The following is a 24,698-nucleotide window of genomic DNA, read 5'->3' as shown; positions in this document are numbered from 1 at the left end:
GATAACCATTAAACATTTTCCCAGATATATCTGCAGCGTTCCGGAACAGTTTACATTCCCATCGTCAAATGGAAATGTTTGTCTGATGTATGGTTTTCATTGTTAAAGGGGCTGTAGGTGAGATTTAAGAGCTATCATTTGAGTGTAATTTGCTAGAAATGGCCCAGCCATCCGTCAGCCATTAGTGTGGGAAATGCTCTGTGAGAATATCCGCTCTGAGTTTACTGGCCTGCCCCCGTATGACTGCAGTTCAGATTAAAGACTTATTTTAGACAGCTAATTTCAGACAAATAAGGGCATCTGATTGGTCTGGATAATATTGCCTTTGATCCCATGCGTTAAATAAATCTCTTTTTAATGGTGGAGAAACGTAGGCAGGGAGGGAGCTGAGAGGCAGGGGACTTTTTGGGGTTGTTTCGTTTTAAAACCTTGCTACTCTCTTTTTTTTTTTTTTTTTCTGAGCACCTTTAAGGTGAAAAGTGGCATGGTTCCTTACAAGCGGGTCCACCGCGTCTGCCAACAACAAGCCCTGGGATTAGTCAGGACGTTAAAGCCCTCCATAACAGGAAGAAGAGGGCTTTCGTGCATGGGGGGAGATGGAGAGGAGGTCAAGTCAGCCCAGAAGGAGCTGGAGATAGAGCCGAGGGCCGCAGAGGCCAGCTGCCGGGAGAGGATAGAGGGCAGGCTCCAGCAGAAGCGCACCGAGCAGGGTGTGGAGCAGGATGAGGAGGATGGCCGGACAGACACACAGGCAGGACCACCCTGCTGCTGAACCTGTTGTTGAACAGCTTTACTATCCCCACCACCACCACCACCTTTATTCACACCTCCGCTTACCCCCGCTACATTATCCAAATTTGTAGCCTGTTATAGTCTACTACTCTCCTGTATGTTCAAATGCACTTCCTGTCTGGGATCAAATAAAGTACTATCTTAGCTCATCGAATTGCCTCTAGATGATACAAAGTCAAAATGAGTGAAATATGAGACATGGATTATGGAGACTCTACGGTCAACACAGGGTCTCAAAGTGAAGCCGCGCTATGGAGGAAACCCGTTTGGAAGCCTTTCAGGGCCGCCTCGTGGTGACCGCTGTTGGAAACATGTTAACAGCTGCTTTTTAGAGGGTTATCTACACCTTTGTATTGGCCGGTTAGCTCAGTAAATTGCAACAGCACACCCTACCTCTTATGGAAGCCTTCTATGGAAAGCGGTGCAAAAATATGGCCTGACAAAAGTATTATTGGAGCAAAATAGCAGACCTGCGAGGCATTTGGGTTTTAATATTGCAATGTTTTGGGGTTCTCCAACGCAAGAATGGCTCAATAGCGATTCGATTGGTAGAACACACACTTTGAGGAGGTTTTATGTGTGGTGTGTGCTTAACCTTCCATAGGCTCTATTGCTGATCTTAATTCCGCCATTTCCTCCTAATTGTCTTCCTCCACAAGCAAGCATAATTTATATCCATGTGCAGGGATTTTGGGGATTAATTTTTTTTGGTGTTTCCCCACATAAGGCTTACACAGACACACGCACTCACACACACACACGCACTCACACATGCACTCACACACACACACACACACACACACATACACACATATATATATATATATATATATATATATATATATATATATACACACACATATATACACACACACAATCACACAAGTTAGCAAACTTTCGGGCACACGACTTAGTCACACGCGACTGCTTTAAATCATTGCAATTCCCTCCGTTATTAATCTCATGATTCGTGGTGACACAATGACACAGTGACACAAACGCAAAAAACTGATGATTTTTCAAACAAACCAGAAAAACAGTTTCAAGCGAACAAAAGTGAACTTGTAGGAGTGTAACACCTCTTTGTTTAGACTTCATTGCACTGCCATAGCTCCCATGTATACGATTGGAGAAACACGTTTGCTATGTGCAAATAAGAACATGCCATCATCACGGCATGATTCGACCCATCGTTCACCTTTTCTGCCGACTGAGACGTCCCGAAGAAGATGGGGATGAAGGCCAGCCACACGATGCAGGTGGTGTACATGGTGAAGCCAATGGGCTTGGCCTCGTTGAACGTCTCGGGCACGCCCCGGGTCTTGATGGCGTAGACGGTGCAGGTGACCATGAGCAGCATGCTGTACCCCAGCAGACAGATGAGGGACAGGTCCGAGATGTCGCACTTCAACACCCCCCGGGCCATCAGCGGGTTGGAGGTGCGCTGGTCCTCGTAGTCGATGACGGCCTGGGAGGGGTCCACGCCGAACCAGATGCACACCCCCAGGAGCTGCACCGAGATCAGGGTGAAGGTAATGACCAGCTGGGAGGCGGGCGAGATGAAGCGCGGGGCGCTCACCGACATCTTGCCCTGCTCGAAGATGCGGTAGATCCGGTTGGTCTTGGTGAGCAGCGCCGCGTAGCTGATGCTCATGCCCAGGCCCAAGAATATCCTTCGCAGCGAGCATATGCCCACGTCGGGCGTGGAGATCATCAGGAAGGTGGTGGCGTAGCACAGGAAGATGCCCGTCAGCAGCACGTAGCTGAGCTCCCGCCCGGAGGCCTTCACGATGGGCGTGTCGTTGTAGCGGATGAAGGTGAGCACCACAAACATGGTGGCCATGATGCCCAGCACGGCGATGAGCACGGGGAACACGGCCCAGGGCGAGCTCCACTCCAGCTTGACGATGGGGATGGGGTCGCAGCCCGTGTGGTTGGGGTTGGGCCTCAAGTCGAAGCGGCACATCTTGCAGCTGTAGGTGTCGGCCTGGTACTGGTAGCCGTCGCAGTTCTCGCAGTGCCAGCAGCACGGGATGCCCTTCACCGTCTTCTTGCGCTGCCCTGCCTGGCAGGGCTGGCTGCAGATGGAGGAGGGGACGTCCTGGGAGCCGCCGGGCCACTGCATCCTCTCGGTCTGAGGGGAGGATGTTGGAGTCGGTTAAACCCGCGCCGTTTCAAACCACCCCGACAGAACAACTTGTTTGTCAAATTCTGTCATCACTGACGTTTGTCATTTTTTTGCCAAGGCAAACCCAATCTTTTGAAAATATGCATATAATCCCTGCTCATTATCTGGCTTCATAATATCTGTATTGACCAGACGATATCTGAAAACCACTCACATGAACCAAAACAAAAACAACAAGTACATATCTCCATGGACACACCATTCAATTTCAGTTTGTTGCAATTTTGTTGGGTATTTAAAACTGTGAAGGCGGGCGATGAGAGCAGTCACAGTGGTGTTCCCCACTTGACACAAGCCTGATCCTTTTCAACAAAGACATAATTGTTTTATAAAGCCTTGTGTCTACAGTGCTTTATCTTGGCAGAAACATCACCCTTTTTTAATTAGCTAATCAAAAGGCACGTCGCCCCTTAATTGAAGGCAGGAAATTGAACGCGTTTGTGGCGTACTGATATCTCAGGATGGGATAATGCTTGTTCAACAGGCCTGTGCTTGTTGTGACAGTGTTGTGTTATTACCAGGCTTGCCATGCTTGTGAGGCTTAATAAACTGAAATAGCAATGGGGAAATTAAATCATGCACAATAACATATGGGCGTTGTGTGATTGTTTTGGTTTTGAAATGATGTGTCCATATGGTGTCATTTATGCTTTTCCTCAGAGCTCTCTGCCTATAGGAAAACGGTTGCAATTTGCATTTTTTCCTATACATTTACCAAGGTGTTTAGAAACTGTAGCCGAGAGCCTGTTCAATGAGGCAGAATAACTATATTGAACACTCTAGATCCTCAACAACATAGGGCATGTGCTGTCAATTGCTATTGCTATTGTTTGATATGGAAATCGCTGTTACATTGAAACATGAGTACTGTTGAAAGAGCAGCAAGAGCCTTTTATCTCAATGGCGCATTTGCAGACATCCATGTGTAATAATCTATCTGTTACATTGTTCAGAAGGAAAACCATGGTGTTAAACATTGTTAAACATTGAAGGCTAACCCTACATCTAAGTGGAGGCGATCTGTCCAGTAGCCGATGCTCTTGTACTCCATGGAGGTAAGCTGGTACTGGTAGATCTCATAGCGACCTGGAGCATCTCCGTTCACGTTGAACACCACCGGTGTGCCAGCAATACCTGAGGACAAAGGGAAATGTACAGAAGATAAAGGTATCCCTCTAAGCATCGATAAGCAACATGGCCCAACCCGCCCGGCCCCTTGACAGCCTGCATCACATCAAACCAAACTTTATTTATAAAGCATTATTTTTGTGCAAAGCAGCAACACAAAGTGCACTTCAAGGGAAATGACCCAAAACACAGCTGTCCATTTGAGTAAACGCACTTCCCCACATTAATTTATTTATTTACAATTTGCTTAAACTATCGCCGTGCTATTTGTTACAAGCTTCATGATACAATGTCGATGTCCCACTTTACCTGTTTACTTACAATCCTACGGTACAAACAGCCTCAGCGTTCACCGACAGCTCGGAAAAACAAAGGCTGATGTATGCACCACCCGCATCAGAAATCAAATGAGACTGCGAGGGGAGCTTCAGGCCAATGCGGTTACGCTCCTAATGATGGCAGCAAAATGGATGCTGACAGGCCGCTGCTCTGCTCAGCCTCTGGTCGGTTCGCGTTCGCACATCGTTTCACACTCCTTCAGTGAGCCCATTGGCCTGTCGTGCCCGTCTTGACGCTAACCCGCAAGGTCCTCTCTCTCTCTCTCTCTCTCTCTCTCTCTCTCTCTCTCTCTCTCTCTCTCTCTCTCTCTCTCTCTACGCACTAACGAACGACAGCGCTCATTCCGATTATCGCCGTCGGATCCGCACGCCCTTTCACATTGTGTTTTTTTTTTTTTTTTCTGACATGCATCTTGTGACTGCATAGCGTGTTAAAAGGCGGGCGGGCGGGCGTGTGTGTGTGTGTGTGTGTGTGTGTGAGTTTTCATCTTGAGTCCTTAGGGGCTCATTTGGAACAACGGCATTAAATAATGTTCTCTGTGTTTATCCACTTCACTTCCCCTTACACATCCAAAATCTAAAATGGATGAAAAGTGTGTTTATTTTTGCAACGTACCAACGTGAACAAACATGGAGCTAAGAGTTTTTTTGCTGAAATTGTATTATGATCCCAAGTCCTGATAAATGAAAGCTTAATAAAAATGGATTCTCTTTCCTGCTCTGATAACGTTGGGATACGATTTTTTGGTTACTAAGCAGAATTCAAAACGCTGTAGGTGTTAAAGTTAACGCAACCTCTTAAAAATACATTACACTATACCAGCCTAAAAAATGTGCAGAAAACAGATAAGAAGTTAACATAAAAGTGGATTACTCGATTAAATGTTCTCACAGGCCTTACATCATGGTTAATCTGGGTGGAGGGAGAGCCAATTGATCAGAGTTAAAGGGGTTGTTTCTCGTTTCAAGGCTTCTTCACCCACTTTGCTTATAAAGTGTCCTGTTGCAGGTTTAGATGGATTGGATTGCCTGTATTGCCTTTCTGCTTGTAAGGAGGGTTGCTTCCCTGCCCTGATATCTTGTGTCAGAAGGATTTGATACACATGATGGTTCTGAAATCTGCAAAAGATTCTGCCAACTACATCTCTATCCCCTTGCCTCCCTTGAGTAAATATCTTTTCCCCTTGCTTTGCAAGAATCACCTCCAGGAATAAACATTACACTGTGCCTAATTAATTTTGTGGCTTCTAGTACATTTCATATCACTGAGAAACCATGTGTTAGTTTGAATAAATAGGTCCTTTCTAATTCATGACCAGACCTCTTGGAATTGCACGTGGTAAATGACTTTCTTGAGTCTGTCTTTACAGTGAAACCCGGTCGTAGAACGCCGCTGCCTGGCTCGGTGAAGGTCCAAGAACGGACTCAAAAGATCCTGTATGTGTAGTTATGAAAAACATTCACAAAGGCAATGCTGAAAAGGCACATCATCCCTGAGACTGTGTGATGCCTCAAAAGAAATGGTGAAAGTGTTTTCCTATGCAAAGCAGAGATAACATAGAAAAAAGCATCTAGCATGCATCAATATGTATCAGCAGTCATCAACAATATGGTAAGCCAGGCCAGGTTTCCGGTTTCCTTTAGTCAGCAGGGCAGCCTGAAGAAAGTTCCCAGCATTACGTTGGATCAAATGAACTCTTCCCGTTGTTTTTCGAAAAAGCTTTTACGTTTTCAATTCATCCATGCAGAAAGTGTCTAAAGCGAATACGCTTTTACCGGTAATGTGTTTGTAGCATTGATTTTGAGCGGCCTTTGTTTTAGCTACAGTGCTTTACATTTCTGAGACGCAAATTCACTCACGTCATAAATAAATGTATACATTAAGTGTACCGGTTTCTATAGGTTTTATCAATTCCATACAGATTAATACGTTTTTAAAGAGAATGAGTCTACATGGTTGAGGGCATATGTATGTGTCCTTTCTTTCTCTGACATACTAGTCAAATAATGTCTTATGTAACTCTTATGTCATAAAAGAAAATACCATTAACCAGCTCCATTAACCATTAACATCTTGTGAATTCAATCAGACAAAAGAGATAAAAACCTATTTTTCCTATAAATTATATCCTATGGAACAAAGTCTCAACTGCCTGACATTGTTCATGAATGTATAATTACCCCCGAAGGTTTGAACTGAGTCACGGAATTATCCATGCTCCACTCATGTTGCATTCTGTGAGCGATTGCTTGAACCTTCGTTGATGTTTCCCTGCCTGTGTGTGATTAAAAACATTATCTTCGAACAGACCACAGCGAGACATGTCATCTGTCCATGGCCTTTGCCCTGGATCAATAGATCGCTCTACTTAAGGAGAGAACGTGTCAGGGGCACAAACTGCTGCCGCAAGCTAATGTAATAATCCTGCTATTGGGATCGACAAAGAATATTTTCTTATACTACATATTTATAAAATTGTATATATTGCAATATTTTTTTAAATGTAATTATAGTATCAAATAATGACGTGCTACATTTTCCTGTTATTTTCCTCTCCTTAATATGCCATATTGCTGCTTGTTTTGGTACAATAGAAGTTACATAATAGAAATAGTCAACTGAAAAAGTAGTCAACAGCTAAAAGTCTTTCCTAGTGTCTTCCTATTGGACGGCTACGCTCTGTTCCTGGCGGCGGGGGTGTCAGGAGGAAGGCTCACCTGTGAAGTTGACATCGCGGATGTACTTGAGCAGCAGAGTCCCGTTGATGGTCTCCATCTTGGGGCACAGGCCCACGTTGCCGGGGCACAGGCTGCGGTGCATGTTGTGCAGGGCGTGGGCCATGGCGTACACGGCGTCGATCACAAACTGCACCTTGCCCTCCTGCTCGTAGGACGAGTCCCTTCCGATTCGCTCGTGATCTGAGAGGGGGCAACGTGAGACAGAATGTTTAAGCATTGATTTATTCCCTGGCAATTATAAAAGATTGTTACCTGGGGAAAAAACGGGATCGTTGTCCTCCCAATAAACCTGATGATTGCCATGGATTTGCCTATATCTTGTTGAATCTTATTTGCCCGGGTAGGCTTTTGTCTGCTGTATAAAATATTGGCAGGATGCCCTGCTTGTTTTTGTAAGAAGGAGGCAAAATCTTTGAAGGATGATTATTCACATTGTCTTGCACCATACAAAGAAAACATTAAAATGAACAAGAGTACAAGCTCAACAATCAATCCGAAGTATGAGTGCCACACAATTACCAGTCGAAGGGTCATATTGAACAAATCCTAGCCTGTTGAGTGCTTTGATTCTCCATTCAATCCATTGTTCACAATATTGAATATATTCAGAGATGGGCCCTACATGTTAACTACCAATCACACGCTGTCTGCGGTAGCTCTCAATCAAACGCCCCCCACCCCCTCTGCACAGCATCAAGGTGGGGCTCATATTTAGCCCTCGATCCACTATAGCCTGGACCCCACTTCTTATCTTGATAAATGCAAGTATATGTAAAAATACATATGTTTATGTGGTCTATGCATAGACCCCACACAGGGCTTCCACGTCTGAGTGGGATTACTTCCACCTCGGGGCGGTGTTTGTGTGAGGTAAGGGGCTCGCGTCTCGGCGGTGATGCATTAATCAAGGGCAGCGGGTGTGATGTAGTGGAGGAGGAGGAGGAGGAGGAAGAGGAAGCACGCCATGTCTAATCATTCCTCAACATTAATGTAATTAGTTATGACAGCTGTGTATTAATCACAGGCGAGGTTCTGCGTGGCGCTTTGAGAACGTGTTAATCATCGGGAAAGGTTTCAATTACCGCCGTAATGCTTTGGTTATCGGAGCGCAGGTGAAGGCAGAGAACAGGCAGAGCCGGGGTGACAACCTGCCGCTGGTTTGACCGCAAAAGAACAAGATTATGTTTCACGTCGAGACACTGCTGCCTGTCAGCCAGTAAAGTACCTCTGTTATCCTCTAACTTCATATTCAAATATACCCAACAATCCATTTGTATTCAAATTTTTGATTGTATATCGTATCAGGGGGTAAGCTGACTAATTATGACAAGGCTGCAATTTGTCAAAAGTACTTGCTGTCTTTCTCTATTTCATTCTTTCTCTCTTTCTCTCTATCCCATCTGTATCTGCTTTCTCCTTTTCTTACTCACACACACACACACACACACACACACACACACACACACACACACACACACACACACACACACACACGCACACAAAACACTAGTTCTCCAGGTGAGCCACACAACGTACACGTCTCTGGCAGAGAGAAGAGAAGCCCGAGTCAAAGCTGCGACACGACGAGGCGACGGCGGCGGACAGACACAGAGGCGGCACTCGCAAGTGCACAACACACACACAGCACTTTGTTGTTTCCTTTGATGCATTATGCATGTGCAGAGAGGCGAGTTGTCGGAGTCACGAGAGGTGAAATCCCCGTGCGCCCTGGGGATCAGCCCTCTGACCTCTCCTTCTCCCCTTCCTGTTCACAACGTCTTCCCTGGGATCCCTCATCAACAAGGATCGGCTTCTCTTACCGTGGCTTCGACGATGCTAGTCTTCTTTTCCTCCCTTTCCCTCGGGAGACGTCAGAATCTCTTTACTTGTCAGAGATCTGTGTGATGGTGCGCCACCTCCATTTCAACCCGCCTGAGACTAGATATCTTGTTATCTTTTGTCATTCGAGGCACTGTTTGCCTCTCCATTAAGCCCAGTTGCTAATAAAAATAACTCCTCCTGCCTATAATCCTGAGGTAATGACTGATTACCAGCTTTCCTTGCGGAACATGTTGCATTTATCTTCTAATCTAACAAGACGGCAATCTGTACAACATCCGGACGATCCTAAGGATCCATACAGCCACTAGTCTGCTCCTCGTGGCTAGATCATGGCTTTGCTTTACCAGCTTGATCAACAGCGAGCGCTCATTAGCCTCTTCCGATGTGTTGTTCACAATGTAGCAGCACGTCCCCGCGTCAGACCAACCACGTGGACGCCTGGCACGTCACTCCTCATTCCTGCATCAGCGGCCGCACATGGAGATGAAACCCTCAGGTGCTGGAGTTCCGTGTTCATCAGCGCATCTTCACCCCCGCAGACGGCATCGCTCAACATTAAACTCAGCCTGACCTGCCCTTTGTTGTTTACTAATGAATGCATGGGGCTGTGATGGCTTCCTGCAGCCCACATAGCAGGCACCTGCCACAGTCTCTCACAGCCACTAAAGAGACCGCCGGGAACACCTTGACGTTCAGCTCTGTGGCACTGTTGTTGGGGGGGGGGCTATACCGGGTTCACGAAGGCTCGATGGAGGGCTATGTTTGATTCCTCTGTTCTCTGCTCTGCACTCTTAGCTGCTGCCTCTTGAAAACTTGTATTGTCCCACATACAAGGGCCCCTTGGGTCCTGATGATGGCCACTATCAAAATCAAATGTGTAATTATTGTTCTTACTGCACAGCCAATTATTCTAACCAACTTGTGACTTTACCGTAGTTTCCACCATTTCCAACCTTCTCGATGATTGATTTTAAGGATACAGCAATATAAATAAAAAGTGAAATACAAATGGGACAAACAAACCGACATATGGCTCTCTGGCACTTCTATCAGCCGATCCCGTGCTGGTGAATCAGAGCTCACAATACTCCCACAAATAGCACATTACAGCTTCTCTCCACATGCTCCTTTCACACCGCTAAAGCGCCGCCGCTATGCTAGCCCTTGTCAACACTCTGCTTCCTGTATTATTATTATGCACGGAATAAAGCATGAATATAAAATACATTTGCATATTTCCTGCTCACACACTTACTTCCACAGCCAGTAAATGGAATATTTTGAATTTCCTACTGTAAAGCTCCTGCACCAACACTGCTCACTAGTTGTTTTTCCTAAGTGTCGGAAATGTAATGTTCATCACCTGTGTTAATTATGCACTATTCACGAAAACAAGTGATCAAAATGACCGACAATTATTTTCATACAGTCAAACTAATTGGGATCATGTCGATAAATATGTCCTCCTGTCCTCCTACGAGAACAGGTGCATGAGCGTGAGCAATCATCACCCATGTGACCAGGGGCGTAGCACCAAATTCTGCCCCCCACCCCTAAAAAAATTATGTTTTACTAGCAGGCAGCTAGGATGATATAGCCATTTTGTAATTTAATGACGTCTGCGGCTAACTAGCCTATATGCCATAGGTTATTATTTATCATGTAGCTTAATAACGGCTTAGTATAAATTTTATATTATATATTCCTTTGGGTTGTCTCTGTTCGTTTTAGCAACGATAACGAAGTTAAGAATGGGGTTTCATCTTGTGTGTTTAAACGTTTGTGCTCACCTTTCTTAGAAAATAAGTTAGTCAGAACCTGACTTCCTCATTTTTGTCTTTCTTCACCTTTCTCTTCTGAGAGCCAGAGCCACATATTGCCGCATGACATTTAGTTATGTTATTAAACTATTTGAGCAACAATCAAAAATAAAAACAGGTTGCTTGTTTATCACCAAACTTTGGAAAATAAAGTTATATTTTTACAGAGGTTATCCATGTCAATGAAACCTGCATGAATCAACACGGTAAGAATGCATGAGGCTTAGTATCTAACATGCGCTTTTCGTGGTCCATCTTCAGAGCATTGTAGTGTCACCGCGGCAGACCCCCCCCCCCATCCACAACCCCCGCTGTCGCATCATGACTCTTTGCATTGCCGTTCTCTTTTTCTTAGTCCTTATGAATCCTCCTTTATATTCATTTTTACATTAATTTCCTTGACTTCATGACACTTTAAGGTCAAGATAAGGTGGTTAGGAGAGGACATACAACGCACTTTATTTGAATATTCAACCGGCGCTTTTGACTAAAGCTACATGTTAGCCTACCCTGAGTCAGATCTCTGTGTCCGGGCTCATCGCCCTGCATTCTGAGGGCTTGTTAACATCGTGGTAACATGCTTTACGAATTTTAATAACTAGCAATTACCAAGCAAGAAAGGAAACATTTTAAGGTGTCCAATTTGCAGCAAGGTAAAAATTAAAACATGGAAGCATAATGATACACCATCATCTCTTCTGCACGTCATCGGCACAACGTCCTTATGCATGCCACAACTGTAATTATTCTGCAATCACACCTAGAGTGAGAAATTATTTAATTAGTTTTCTTTAACAGGAACTTAACAAAAGGATAAAAGTGTGTATGTTATAGGACTAGGAAGGTCAATTTCCTGTTATTTAATGTAATTACACTGACATTATTACGATGTCGGTAGCCTGATGATACTACACCAGAACATTATGAACGTTATACATTATACAAAATGTAAAAAATTGCAAAGTTTTTTACTAATGTTACATTACACAAATAAATATAACCATTTACATCCAGATAATAAAACAAAATGCAGTCATCACCCATTCATTTATGACTTTTTAACTTATACTTAACTAATTTGTAAACATTTCCGTGATTCAAAATAAAAGCACAGCTAAAAGAGTAAAAACAAGGTAAGAACTATTGCGTTATATTCATGGACCGTATACTATATGGTAATTAATGAAACTTCCAACCGTAAGCCGACAGAAGTGAAACTCCTAAGGAAGAGCGGCTGGTGTGATGTTTGCTTTCTGCAGTGATGACGGAATGAAAGCTAATCTAGGAAGGTACAGATCCCCCCAGCGCTGCTTCACTCCACATGCCCATTCCTTTTAGAAGTGGGAAAGCCGAACCAGCAGCTGTGACATGTGTACAGCAAAGGTGTTAAGATTAAGTGGATTAATATCTCGGGAATATGTGAGTGGATTATAGATGTACTGCAGTTCCAGGGCGGAGGAAGCTAATGCATGTCTTGCAAGATTTCAAAAAAGTTATTAAGATTGAATGAATTTTGAAAACCTGGGAAGCCCAGAGAAGTGAATGGCGTACGGGAAGCCCTTCCTGCCTGCTCAGGCCATTAGTATGTCAACTGGGAGTGTAGTAGGAGTTTACAGTCCCAGGGTTTTTAGAGTCACTGCAACGTATTATAACATAGATACTTTTCAAGTTAAACCGAAATAGGTTTGAAATGCAAACAATTATGATAGACACAATTCAGTTAATACTCAATTCCAACCATTGAATATGTCTCATGGGTGTTTTTAATATAATAATTGATTATATATATATATATTAAGTATTATCCACAGATTTTATAATTGGCTCCAAGATTAAATAAACTTGTCCACTACGATAACCCGTATTTGGCGCTGTTGGCTTCAGACAACTAGTCGTGGACAACAACATTTAATATGAGTAAATCTAGATATACAGTGCTAGGCTATCGTTTATGTTTTTACATTCGTCGTCACGGCACCCGAGCAGCCAGGGGAAACCAATGCCCAGGGCGGCCGGACTCTCTTGATACTTGTTATTTTCTTTTTCTTCCGTTTAGAATAACCAATTTAGTACTAATTTAGTACTTAGTTAGTAAATTAGTACTTATTTTCTTGATATGTTGATAAACTGTGAACCTACATCTTGTGACATGTCACAGTACATTGTAACATTGTAACCTAGAACTCCTCTCTGTTCTTCACCTTTCGTACATCACGACTAGTCAACTGTTATTTGGAAAAACCTGGCAACTAGTAGAAATCCGTAGTCTTGAAACACACAAGTATGGAGACACTTCCTGTTCAACAGGTGGCTCGGCTTCTATGCACAGGAATCAGTTTTGTTTGTGTTGCTGGAATTATCTAGAGCATACTCCAAAATCAATGCTTACTTGACTCAGCGGAAGCAATTTAAGACCCCTGAGAAGGCACTGAATGATTTGGAAGTCTTAATTCCACCAGTTATGATTAGTAATTGCCAATTCCAAGTAAAGCACAAAAGCTTTATTCTATTTGTAACGCTGTATTTCTCTCGTTTGTCTTTCGTGATACTCCACCATCCTCTCTCTCTCGCTCTCGCTCTAGCTCTCTCTATTCCACACATGGTGTACCTGCATTACAAACAAGGTATTCTCAGACCCAGAAATCCTCCTGTTACTTCTGGCAGAACCTCTGGGAGGATAGAGCAGAGCTTGGCTGGAAACTGAAACCTGAAACGTGCAGAGCACCCATATGATATGTCTAGGGGAATCACCTTCGGTGTTCCCAGACTGTCTGTCTACTGTTCCTCTCTTACAATACCGCTTACATCATATCAGTGTGTTCAACTGATTGGTCAGCATTAAACACACATGCACTCACGCACACACACACACACACACACACACACACACACACACACACACACACACACACACACACACACACACACACACACACACACACACACACACAGACACCTGACCATCCTATTGTAGTAGGATGTATTTCTGTATCTAGTTTGTTTCTACCCCTAACCCTTTTTATTAAGAAAAACATGAATAATAAAAAAAAAAAATTAGCCACTATGGTTCAGTTTCAATGATTAGATCTTGATTATGCCGGTAATCATCATATAAGGATTACTGGTAATCCTTATATGATGCTGTTGTTTTTTGTCACAATTGCAATCCTCACATATATTAAGCGTTCGGTTACATGAAACACATTTCACTGATATAGAACATCTATAATGTTAAGATGTAATGTGTTTCCATATAAATTCTGCAGTAAGAAGCAACCATGGTTAGCAAACCACTGTGTTATGCACTTCGTTAAAGCGAGCCCAGGGAGTTTGTTAAGAGGTCGGAGCCCCTAAACCCCCAGGTCATCCGATGTGCTTCAGCTAGTGAACTCTTCTCCCCTCCCTGTGTCACAGGGGCTGTGTTCATCCAGACGGTCCTAATAAGAGATAGACACTGAGTGAAATCAGCTCCTGTGCAGCTGCTTACACTATATGAGGAAAGGGCCTTTAGTTAATAGACATGATCGGTATCGGGGCTGGTTGCATAATAAATAGAGCACGCACTAAGCTCCTCTGTTGAGAATAAAGAGCAGGGACATTAGGATCTAAACATAAACAAACTGATGCATTCATTCATTAGCTGTGTCACCTTGATAAATATTTTACAACAGATTATTTCATGGTATTCTTTATCGCGTACGTGAGTGTGAGTGTCTATTGGACCACGTCTTTTGTGGCCTTGGAGACACGACATGCTGTTAGTCAGTGGGTTGGCATTCAGCTGCTTGTGTCAACGTAACACAGATCCATGGATGATAACTACCCTCTTTTGTATTCCATTCTGTTACCTTGCAGAATACCTTTCAACAACATCAACAACAATATTAGCACCAAGGCCCAGGCCTCATAGCTAGGCCTAAATCCAAATGTCCTAAGAAACAAGATGCATATTCTGAGCATCTGTGTGCTCAGAAGAGCACACAGATGAGCATCCTCCTGCATTATAGATTAATCTCTACATATCCATCTGATGAAAACCAACCCTGCGTCGTTTGACCTCATGTGGCTCTGAACGGGTCAGAGTGAGCGGCGGGCTGCCGGCCAATCAGGGCGTCAAGCACATGGTCACGTGACCGTATCTGACTCCCCCACCCTGCCTACAATGATTCATCCCCACGGAGACTGTGAGGGATGGTGTCAGTCGGGGCAGTGTGCTGCTCTTAACCTATGGATGCTGCCGTGACACAGTCTGACCCCCCCCCCCCCCCCCCCCCTCTGACATGACAACTTTAATCACAGGAAGATTTGCTGATGTGCTCCGTCTGTTTCCGGCGACATAAGTATGAAGGACGTATTCATCCTAAATGGAGCGTGGCGCCCACTCGGGCGTGAAGCCACGCCAAAAAGAGCCATTCATGCATCGCCTCTCAGCTGTGAGATCCTCCCGCCACTCCGCTCTCCGCTTTCCCCCGAATGAATCAATGGATCCGCTTGATTGGCCCTAGAATACGGTGCGAGCCGCTGTAGGAGCAGATCTCCCTAAACCGGCAGACATTAGTCTCAATGTACCCACGGAGCTACAACGTCCACTCGTCAGATTGTGCCGCAGCATTGTCTTGAACTGCAGATCCACCAACCGCCGGTGTTAAAACCCCCTGCATATTTCATCAAAGCACATGAATCCTTCCTGGCCTTTTGTGAGGCCTCATGTATAATGCACGGCTACGATGCCCCCCCTGCCTCTCTGCACATATAATGTCTTGACTCTTATACGGCGTGGGGTTCTGTATTTCCTACTATGCTGGCGGAGGGGGGGGGATCAGCGGTCCCAGTTCATTGGTGCTGGATTCATGGGGGAGGGTCTGAGAGAAACCAACCAGGGAACAGCCTTTTAATGAATTATATTATATTGTGTGATTAGAAGTCGTATGTCTCTGACTGCACCTAAACATGCGGTCTGCAAATGAAGCAGTGTACAAAAAAACGTACAGACATCTCGACCGTCCTGCATGTGCAGTCAAAGCCGTCAGGGGTGGATTAAAAAAAAATGGCTGACATGTTGGAGAATAACGCCAGCACTCGCGCAAGTACAATGGCGTGCACTCCGCACTGCGCTGATAGCAGAATAGACAGCCCTGCTATCTGCTGCTCATCTCGTCATACTGTGAAGGCGAAGCCTGGCAGCTGTCACTGGGATTGCTTATAGCGAAAAGAGTGGGTTTAAAAAAAAGTAAAGAGCAGGAATTTTCAGTTTAGTAACTGCCTCCGTTTACTTGTACATTCAAATGACGGGGGAATGGGGGGGGGGGGGGGGGGGGGATGGCAGCCCAAGCACAAGCGTTGAGGAAGTAGGATGAGACTCACTCTCCTCATTCTCCTCATTCAGACTCAAAGCTTACTCACCTGAAAGCACTGGGTTTATTTTTAGTTTCAGGTTTTAACAATAAATATTTAATGATGAATGTGTGTGTATCTTGCACAGCAGGGTTTCACTACATATATTTCCAGTTGCAAAGATTAAACCAGACTTGTATATGTCTATTCTTAAAAAAACGATATAAATTATTACATTAATTATCAACATAAGGAGATGAATCAAACCTGTACAAATTCTTAACATAACTGGCAATTTGTCTTGTTAATTGTCAAGCTCAGGGTTAAACGTGTGAGCTTTGAGGAGTTCAGATTCAATCTGCTCCATGAACCCAGATGAAATGAGCTGCATGGTTCACCACACACCTAGTCAGAGCAGTGAATGAATGAAACCAAAGCCTACAGTGAGGGGATATATGTGCACATATACAACCTCAAACATTCTCTAATCTGTAAAATGTGAAGAGAATTTGAAGTCAATGCTATATGCCTTGTGCTTCAATCATCCATCAAACCATGTTGTAAAGTAATTAAGAATGTGTTTTGAAACAGCTTTAATGATCTGAAAGTCATTTTGAGTTATCTACTTTAATGGCCCACATCCAACTCGTTTTGTAGTGTTCTTAGTCCGATGGGAATCCTAACCCTTTTTTAATCGAATATCTAGTGCAACCGTAACCGTACACTGCCTTTCATACAGCCTATGGACACAGTCTATGGACACCGTCAAGCTAATGACGCACGGGCTAGCCCAGAGGTCAGCTCCTATCAGGAAAGACATAAATCCCCTGGAAACTGTTCAGTTACTAGAATCACATACTGTCTCCGAGAGAGGTGGACATACAGTGACTGCTTCAAATGAGTGTTGTGTTATATGATGTCATAAACTACAATATATCGGGACTCGTCCTTGGTCCACGGTGGGTGAGCAGGGGTGTGAGTTAGGTCAAGTAACTATAAGCAAAGGCTAGCCGCCGGATACAGGCTTGCTCGGTTGTTAACCATCAATTCATTTTTACATCAATATGCAAAGTGTATGTATATAATTCACCCGACCCCACCTCCTGTTTAAAACCCTGCCTTCACGAGGGGACGGATCAGTCCAGAAATGTCAAACGTGTGGTTAGTTTCCGAGCACATTGGGGGTCCCTTTCGGTTGTTGAAATTAATTGATGAGGTTGTGAGGAGAATTTAAAGGACAAAGCATGGACAGCCTCTGAGGTGCTGCTGTGTGGTAGTGTGTCAGGGGCCCCCAATGTTAACCACCATGAGACAGACTAGTGGCAGGGGCCCCCAATGTTAACCACCACTAGGCAAACTTGTGGCAGGGGCTCCCAATGTTAACCACCACTAGAGAGACTAGTGGCAGGGCCCCTAATGTTAACCACCACTAGACAGACTAGTGGCAGGGGCCCCCAATATTAACCACCACTAGGCAGACTTGTGGCAGGGGCTCCCAATGTTAACCACCACTAGAGAGACTAGTGGCAGGGCCCCTAATGTTAACCACCACTAGAGAGACTAGTGGCAGGGGCTCCCAATGTTAACCACCACTAGAGAGACTAGTGGCAGGGCCCCTAATGTTAACCACCACTAGAGAGACTAGTGGCAGGGGCTCCCAATGTTAACCACCACTAGAGAGACTAGTGGCAGGGCCCCTAATGTTAACCACCACTAGAGAGACTAGTGGCAGGGGCTCCCAATGTTAACCACCACTAGAGAGACTAGTGGCAGGGCCCCTAATGTTAACCACCACTAGAGAGACTAGTGGCAGGGGCTCCCAATGTTAACCACCACTAGAGAGACTAGTGGCAGGGCCCCTAATGTTAACCACCACTAGAGAGACTAGTGGCAGGGCCCCTAATGTTAACCACCACTAGAGAGACTAGTGGCAGGGGCTCCCAATGTTAACCACCACTAGAGAGACTAGTGGCAGGGCCCCTAATGTTAACCACCACTAGAGAGACTAGTGGCAGGGCCCCTAATGTTAACCACCACTAGAGAGACTAGTGGCAGGGCCCCTAATGTTAACCACCACTAGAGAGACTAGTGGCAGGGCCCCTAATGTTAACCACCACTAGACAGACTAGTGGCAGGGGCCCCCAATATTAACCACCACTAGGCAGACTAGTGGCAGGGGCCCCCAATGCTAACCAGCCCAAAAATAAATAAATGACATATCTATATCTCATTGTCATTTTGAACTGGCTAATTCAGTTCTTCAGAAGTGACTTTAAGTAATTTGTTCCATTAAAATCTATTTATTATCGCCTAACCATGTGTGTTCTCCCATTTCACAATGAGCGAGCACAAGAGGCAATTGTTAAATGCAAGTTTGCGTTAAATTGATTTCTTGGTTAAATCAGTTTCCCTTGTGTCTGGAGTCTAATATTATTGGGTTGAGTTAGGTTAACACACACACACACACACACACACACAGCAATACATTTCAATGGATTATATGACAACAAACAAAGGAGAAGCAGAAAAATGGAGAAGGATACTAAATTATACTAATATTCACAAGAAAGGACACAAGACAGGAAATTGCACCAATCTGGGTAAATGTGTTTCTGCACTCCTGGGGCTAATCAAAGAATGGGGAACACTGGCATTTTACCTCATAAAAAGCCCGTGACAATTGATTAAAAGTAGTCACACTGAAAGCATCAAAGCTTTCCTCTGAAGCGTGAAAACGTGGTCTGTTGTTGTCGTAGCCAGGAATCTGGTACTGTTGTCAGGGGACACAGTTTAGATACTCGTGTTTATTTAGCATTCAGATGGGCTTAGTCTGTTTATCATTAATGTCTCCATTATGTGATTCTTCAGCAGGAAGAATTGGATTGATACTTTAAGGTGGCAGGTCTGTGAATTAATTGTAAAGGAAGAATCCTTTATATGAAGATGTGTAAAGAGAATTTAACAAAGAGGAGAGGTGGCCTTTTTAGTCTTGCTCTTTTCTTTACTTAAAATAAACAGCCGTGCATTAGTGAATTATGAAATATATAAAATACCAAATATAGACCAGAACTAAGGCTTGAAAAAAGCAAACCTTACTAGGGACACACCCTAGTAAATGCTGCAGTAACAAATGCCCAATTTAAAGCACATATCATACCCAAAGGCCCCCAGTGTTGCTGCAAAGCCTCACAAAGACTCTTTTGATTTTAACTTTATTTCAAGTGTTTTGAATTGAAAAGCTGCAGCATATCAAATCAATGAATCTGTGAAAAGCCTTTGAAACCCTGTGTTCATATCTAAGGATTTCTGTGCGATTGCCAGGTTAGTGTCAAAGGATTACATGCAGGGCTCAAGACTGCGACCTGAAAGTGATATATTTTTACCACTGGTAATAATGAGTGGTATTGACGGCGCTGCGATGCACGCCAAGGTCTCGAGCAGTGCTGGAAGTCATCACGCGGCTGTATGGCGGCGCGGTGTCAGTGATCTGTTTGGATACACCACCCACTTAAGTTCCAACGAAGACACACTGCTTTGATCATAAAACTTAAAAGGTTGTGTGTACATTGTGGAACGTTTCAATTAAATGTCACCACAGCACTAGAAAAGCACTATTCTGGATGACAGGAAATAAATCGGAATTGGAATATATTACCCAATTAGCAGCCTGTTTATTGGTGGGTAACTTGTTCTGTTTGGTACCAGTAGAGGATTACCATTAAGTGATTATTAACCATGTCAGAAACTTTTTGAAAGGTATTTGTATAGAATACAGGGCATCATCACAGAGAAATCGCCACACGCTGATTTACATTTTGCTCATACACCTTTGTAAATAGGCCGCACTGGTATGTAGGCCGCTCAACTGTAAATTGTCTGAACAATGTTTAAATAGGCTGCGGTGTATGTTCGCCTAGATACGGTACAAAGCAGCAGGAAGGGGAGGGGACACCTGTTAGCTTAATGTGGTTTTAATGGGACTTAATACTGATTGAAAAGATTATAATGCATTTGAATTGCTTTAGAAGGTAGATAATCTGTATTAATTATATACTATATTATATTGGTGTCAATCTGTTGACCTTGTATACATAATGGATTCAAAGGCAGCATTTAGAGGCTACCTAATCATCCAGTTACATCCCCTCTCTGATCTCCATTAACATACTAGTGTCCCTAAAAGTTTTGTATTGGACACCCAAAAATAAAGTTTTTCCTGAAAATAATAGAAAGGGCAAAATGGTACTCACATTGCCTTTCCAATTTGTCTTTTCATTTCTGAATGATCATTTGTGCCTCCAGTCTCACCCTGCCATTCCCTTGATTCATGTTTGAGATTAGATGTTTGTTTTCTTACATTCCAACTCAACAGGTCAAGCCCTAACTGTGTGTTCACACCACACATTGAAACGTGTCGCAGGGAGACACATTTCAATGCAAAGTGAACGTAGAGACGCGTATCGGGCGAAATTTGTCGCAACAAAAACCTGCGGCAAGCTTTTATTGCCGGGGCGACAGTTTTCCCAGTCACGGGCGAGCGCGTTCATGTGGATTTGCAGTGCGAATGCGCGACAAAATTTCGCAGAAGTTGAAATATTTGAACTTCTCCGTGGCATTCGCGTGAGACAGCCAATCAGCGTTCACTCCCTGTGGGTAACGTGGGTGAAGTAACGTAAAACAGCCAATCACTGTTCAACCGGCTGGGCCAACCATTCCCTGCACTCCGCAGTGAACCGCAGCTTGGAGGAGAAAGTGATTGTTGCCGACTCCCGGAGCTCTATATATAATATTATATGATATTATATATATAATATATAAATATCTATATAATATAATTTATAAAACGGGTGGCTTAAATCAAGCGATCTGATTGGTTCCCAACTGTTGTATATTGAGCGTATACACACAGCTATGACGCCCGTTCAGTTTACAGAGTCCAGTATCACTCCGCGCCTAACTTGAACTGTTGTTTATTTATATATAAAAGCGATAGCATAGTTTTGTGCGGTGTGTGATTATATTATTAACCCATAAACAACGGGCATTCCGACGTCTATCCGTCTTCCACAACAGGTACAGACACGCAATGGTGGTTATCTCGGCCATGGTTGATGAGAATGAATTGGCAAAAACACTCCGCGACGAAATTCGCCCCGCGACATGTTTCAATGTGCAGTGTGAACACACAGTTACAGCGACAGATTTAGATTTTTCGCACGGCAACATTCGCCTGTTTGCACGAACAGGCGAAAAATGTGTCTTTTGGTGTGAACGCACAGTAAAGGTAATATGTAGCATACTGCTGCTCAGGCCTCGCTGGGCTACATCGGTCAAGGGGCATTTTGTACATTTTCAAGTGAACCTTTAATGTTTGGAAGTAATTAAATAGTTCGGTGACATTACGATGGAATGGGCTCAGATGTGCCATCTCTGAGTCTCAATAGCATCAAGTTAACTACACAGTTCCATTTTACATAGCCTGTGTGAACACTTTAGTTTAAATTGGACTTGCTGCTGACTATGGTAGTTGGCAAACATTTGTATCCATCAACCATGACAAGTTTCTTGTTGTGTTGTTTGTTTGTTCAGGTATCTACCCGCTTTGTGTTGATCACATTTAAACCTGCACTAAGCACCTTTCTCCATTAGCAACCTCTGGTGGCTTGAGTTGCAGCTTGAGTTGTTCTGTATCATTTTCACACCATAAGGATAGCTTCTGGATTTCTCACCCTATTTTCTCCATAACTTTAAAACTTTAAAAATAGCTTAAAAATGGGTGTAAGGGCCTTACACCCATTTTTAAGCTATTTTTAAGTTTGGTCCAGGATTGAGCAAGGTTTCTTCCATCTTGTTGTTTTAGACAGTTTTAATAACAATTTTAGCCTGCCAGAAAAAGCACCTTTTGAGGATGTACATTGACTAGGCCCTATCTGTTCCCTGGTTGAAGGCTGAAGTGTTCTTGCTCAATAAAGGACTAATGTTGTCCGTATTAGTCACTTAGAGACAGAATTATGGGAAAATATGGTCCAGGTTGAAAAATGCTGGAACAATTAAACGATAAATATAGAAACATAATGCCCTGGATGTATTAAGTTATGGATGGGTGCGTTTTATTCTTGAGAAACTCTGTAGTTCAGTACAAAAGTTACATCGGTTTAAATGTAATATTTATGTATTCAAAAAAAGCTACTAATATATTCCCATTCTGTCCTTTTCTTTTAAGCTAATGTGCATGACAAGAATGTCAGAGATTGTTAAATGAATAAAACATATTTTTAAGATTATAATGTGCTATCATACACAGGGAATAGTGCTCTTAGACACTTCACATTTCTAAGGCTGTGGTGGATTAGTGAAACGTAGAATCATCAAATAGAAACCCCATGTAAACAATGTGCTTTACATGCCAACACTAATGCTGATCGTATTTGATACAGTGTGTTGTGACTCCCCCAGGCACATACTAATAGGAATTATCTGCTTGAGATGTTTCACTGATATATTTTAGTGTTTTGGGCAAATTGCCACTTAAATTAAGTAATCAAATCTAATCTGATCCAATGTAATCTGATCTATTTTATATTCTCAGAAGGTATTTGAGGACACACCGTCATGTTTACATTGATATTATGTGATCTATGAACACGAAAGCCAGTATGGTTTGTGCATTTCTAGGCCTAAACATTCTTGAGTCGGCCAGTCTCTGTAATTCTGTCAAAATCGAAAATGGATATTTACAAGACCTTTATCTCATTTACATTATTCCACACTGTCAAATCCCTGATACAGATTTTCCTCTTCTAAAGTGTGGTTATAAGATAAGCAATCCTGAATTTAATGCAGCTAGGTCCATTATTTATGGTGTGGGGATCTGCGTTATGGCAAAAACATATGCAAGTCAAATATTGTATAAACCTGAAAGGCCATATTTTAAACCCAAACTGACTGCGTCAGGAACTGAGACTCTAAAAGGGTGGGCCAAGGTGGCTTGAAGGACTTGTGGATTTGTATGCCCTGCATACATCATGCCCCAAACAGACCTTGAAGTCAGAGGACCATCATTTCAAACCCGACGACTTCCGACTGACTGTGGGTGGAACTCGAAGGTCTGACACAAAGCACAAGTCTCAAACCAATGTGTCAAACAGCAAACAAGGAGAAGAAAACAGCCCATTGAGAAGTAATAATGACTACTGGCCCACCGTGGCTTGGTGAATACCAGGTCTGACTAATACCATGGATAAGACACGAATAAGGGCGTTTCATATGGATAAGACACGAATAAGGGCGTTTCATATGGATAAGACACGAATAAGGGCGTTTCATATGGATAAGACACGAATAAGGGCGTTTCATATTGACAGCAGGGAACAGCCATTGCCGTTTGGGAGCAAAAACCCTATTAGTGCCAATGCAATTTGGCATCAGCATCTGCTGTACTGCGACTGGCCCCTAATCATGCACTATCTGGGTGGCTCATAGTTTAGATAAAACCAAAACCAAACTCATACCTGCGGCAAAGACAGTAATGAGGTCAATTGAAAAAGTTCTAACTTTCCACATTCTTTGCACTTTGCAAGAAGGAAGGCATATAGCCACCGAAGAGCTTAAGTCCGGTTTAGTGCAGGATGTCTCCTGGGTTGCCACTTCAAAAGCCCAATGAACACAAGGAATCAATGGCCTTTACTGATACAGCTTGATGAACTATAGGCTGCAGGGGGCAAAAGACTAACGTCTACCATTACCTTTTCAATACTGCTTCAACCATGGGATCTCACACAGGTGATTAAAATGATTTGCCAGGTTACATCAGCCTCACCTAGACTAGCCGGCATTTCTTTGAATGTCAAAAATCAAGACAGGTGATGCTATTGAATTTGTTTTTAATGTGCATCACATCTTGATAACTGCTCTTGTGTTCAGATTTGGACCTACCTACCCCCTTAAAATGAAATCACATCATGGCCCGGCGGAGCCACAGTGTATTCCATCGTGGGTCTCACACTCACTTGTGCATTTCTTGACGCCAGATCCTTTCTTCAGTGCATGGCGACTCAGCTTGCATTGGAAGTTATTTTCCCAGAACTCAGCAAACCAAATGTTCCGCCTGTTGTTCTCCAGCGTGCGGCTGATAAAATATCGATCGAAACCTAGAGACGGTATGCAACGAGATGGACGGATCAATGTTTTAATCAATTATATAGCGCCAAAGATTTCTGTACTTTCGTATCAGCAGTTGACCATTTTATAGCTAGTGATCGGCCATAACATTACATTGCATTTTCATTAAAGAGATGAATTTATTACATTTGTTTTAATAATCAAAACATCTGTAGAGGTCCTAGATAAATCTAGATCAATATTATAATCAACCTATCACCCAGTGGGGCTGAAAGCTGAGTGGAGGGAGTACATCATTACTGGAGAAGGTTGTTGGTTCATTCATATCATACCACATATAAGAAGCAAGGATGGTTTCCAAGCCTTCAATATAGAAAAAAAATGGAAGGAGATAAA

At 43.4% G+C, this 24,698-nt stretch overlaps 1 protein-coding gene across 1 annotated transcript in view; it reads right to left on the bottom strand.

The window, feature by feature from the left end:
• LOC311359967 (metabotropic glutamate receptor 4-like) overlaps positions 1 to 24,698 on the bottom strand; it is a 139,061-nt gene that overhangs the window by 7,554 nt on the left and 106,809 nt on the right. Inside the window, exons 6-9 of the mRNA XM_084480035.1 lie at positions 24,191 to 24,331; positions 7,165 to 7,365; positions 3,984 to 4,114; positions 1,991 to 2,926 (exon numbers count right to left, since the gene is read on the bottom strand). Coding sequence (XP_084336161.1) covers positions 1,991 to 2,926; positions 3,984 to 4,114; positions 7,165 to 7,365; positions 24,191 to 24,331 — 1,409 coding nt within the window. The remainder of the gene's footprint in view (positions 1 to 1,990; positions 2,927 to 3,983; positions 4,115 to 7,164; positions 7,366 to 24,190; positions 24,332 to 24,698) is intronic.

Source organism: Micromesistius poutassou (genome assembly GCF_964030765.1).
Source record: "Micromesistius poutassou genome assembly, chromosome: 15".
Taxonomy (NCBI): Eukaryota; Metazoa; Chordata; class Actinopteri; order Gadiformes; family Gadidae; genus Micromesistius; species Micromesistius poutassou.
Note: the sequence above shows the minus strand (reverse complement) of the source record. Positions and strands in the feature narration are given on the sequence as shown.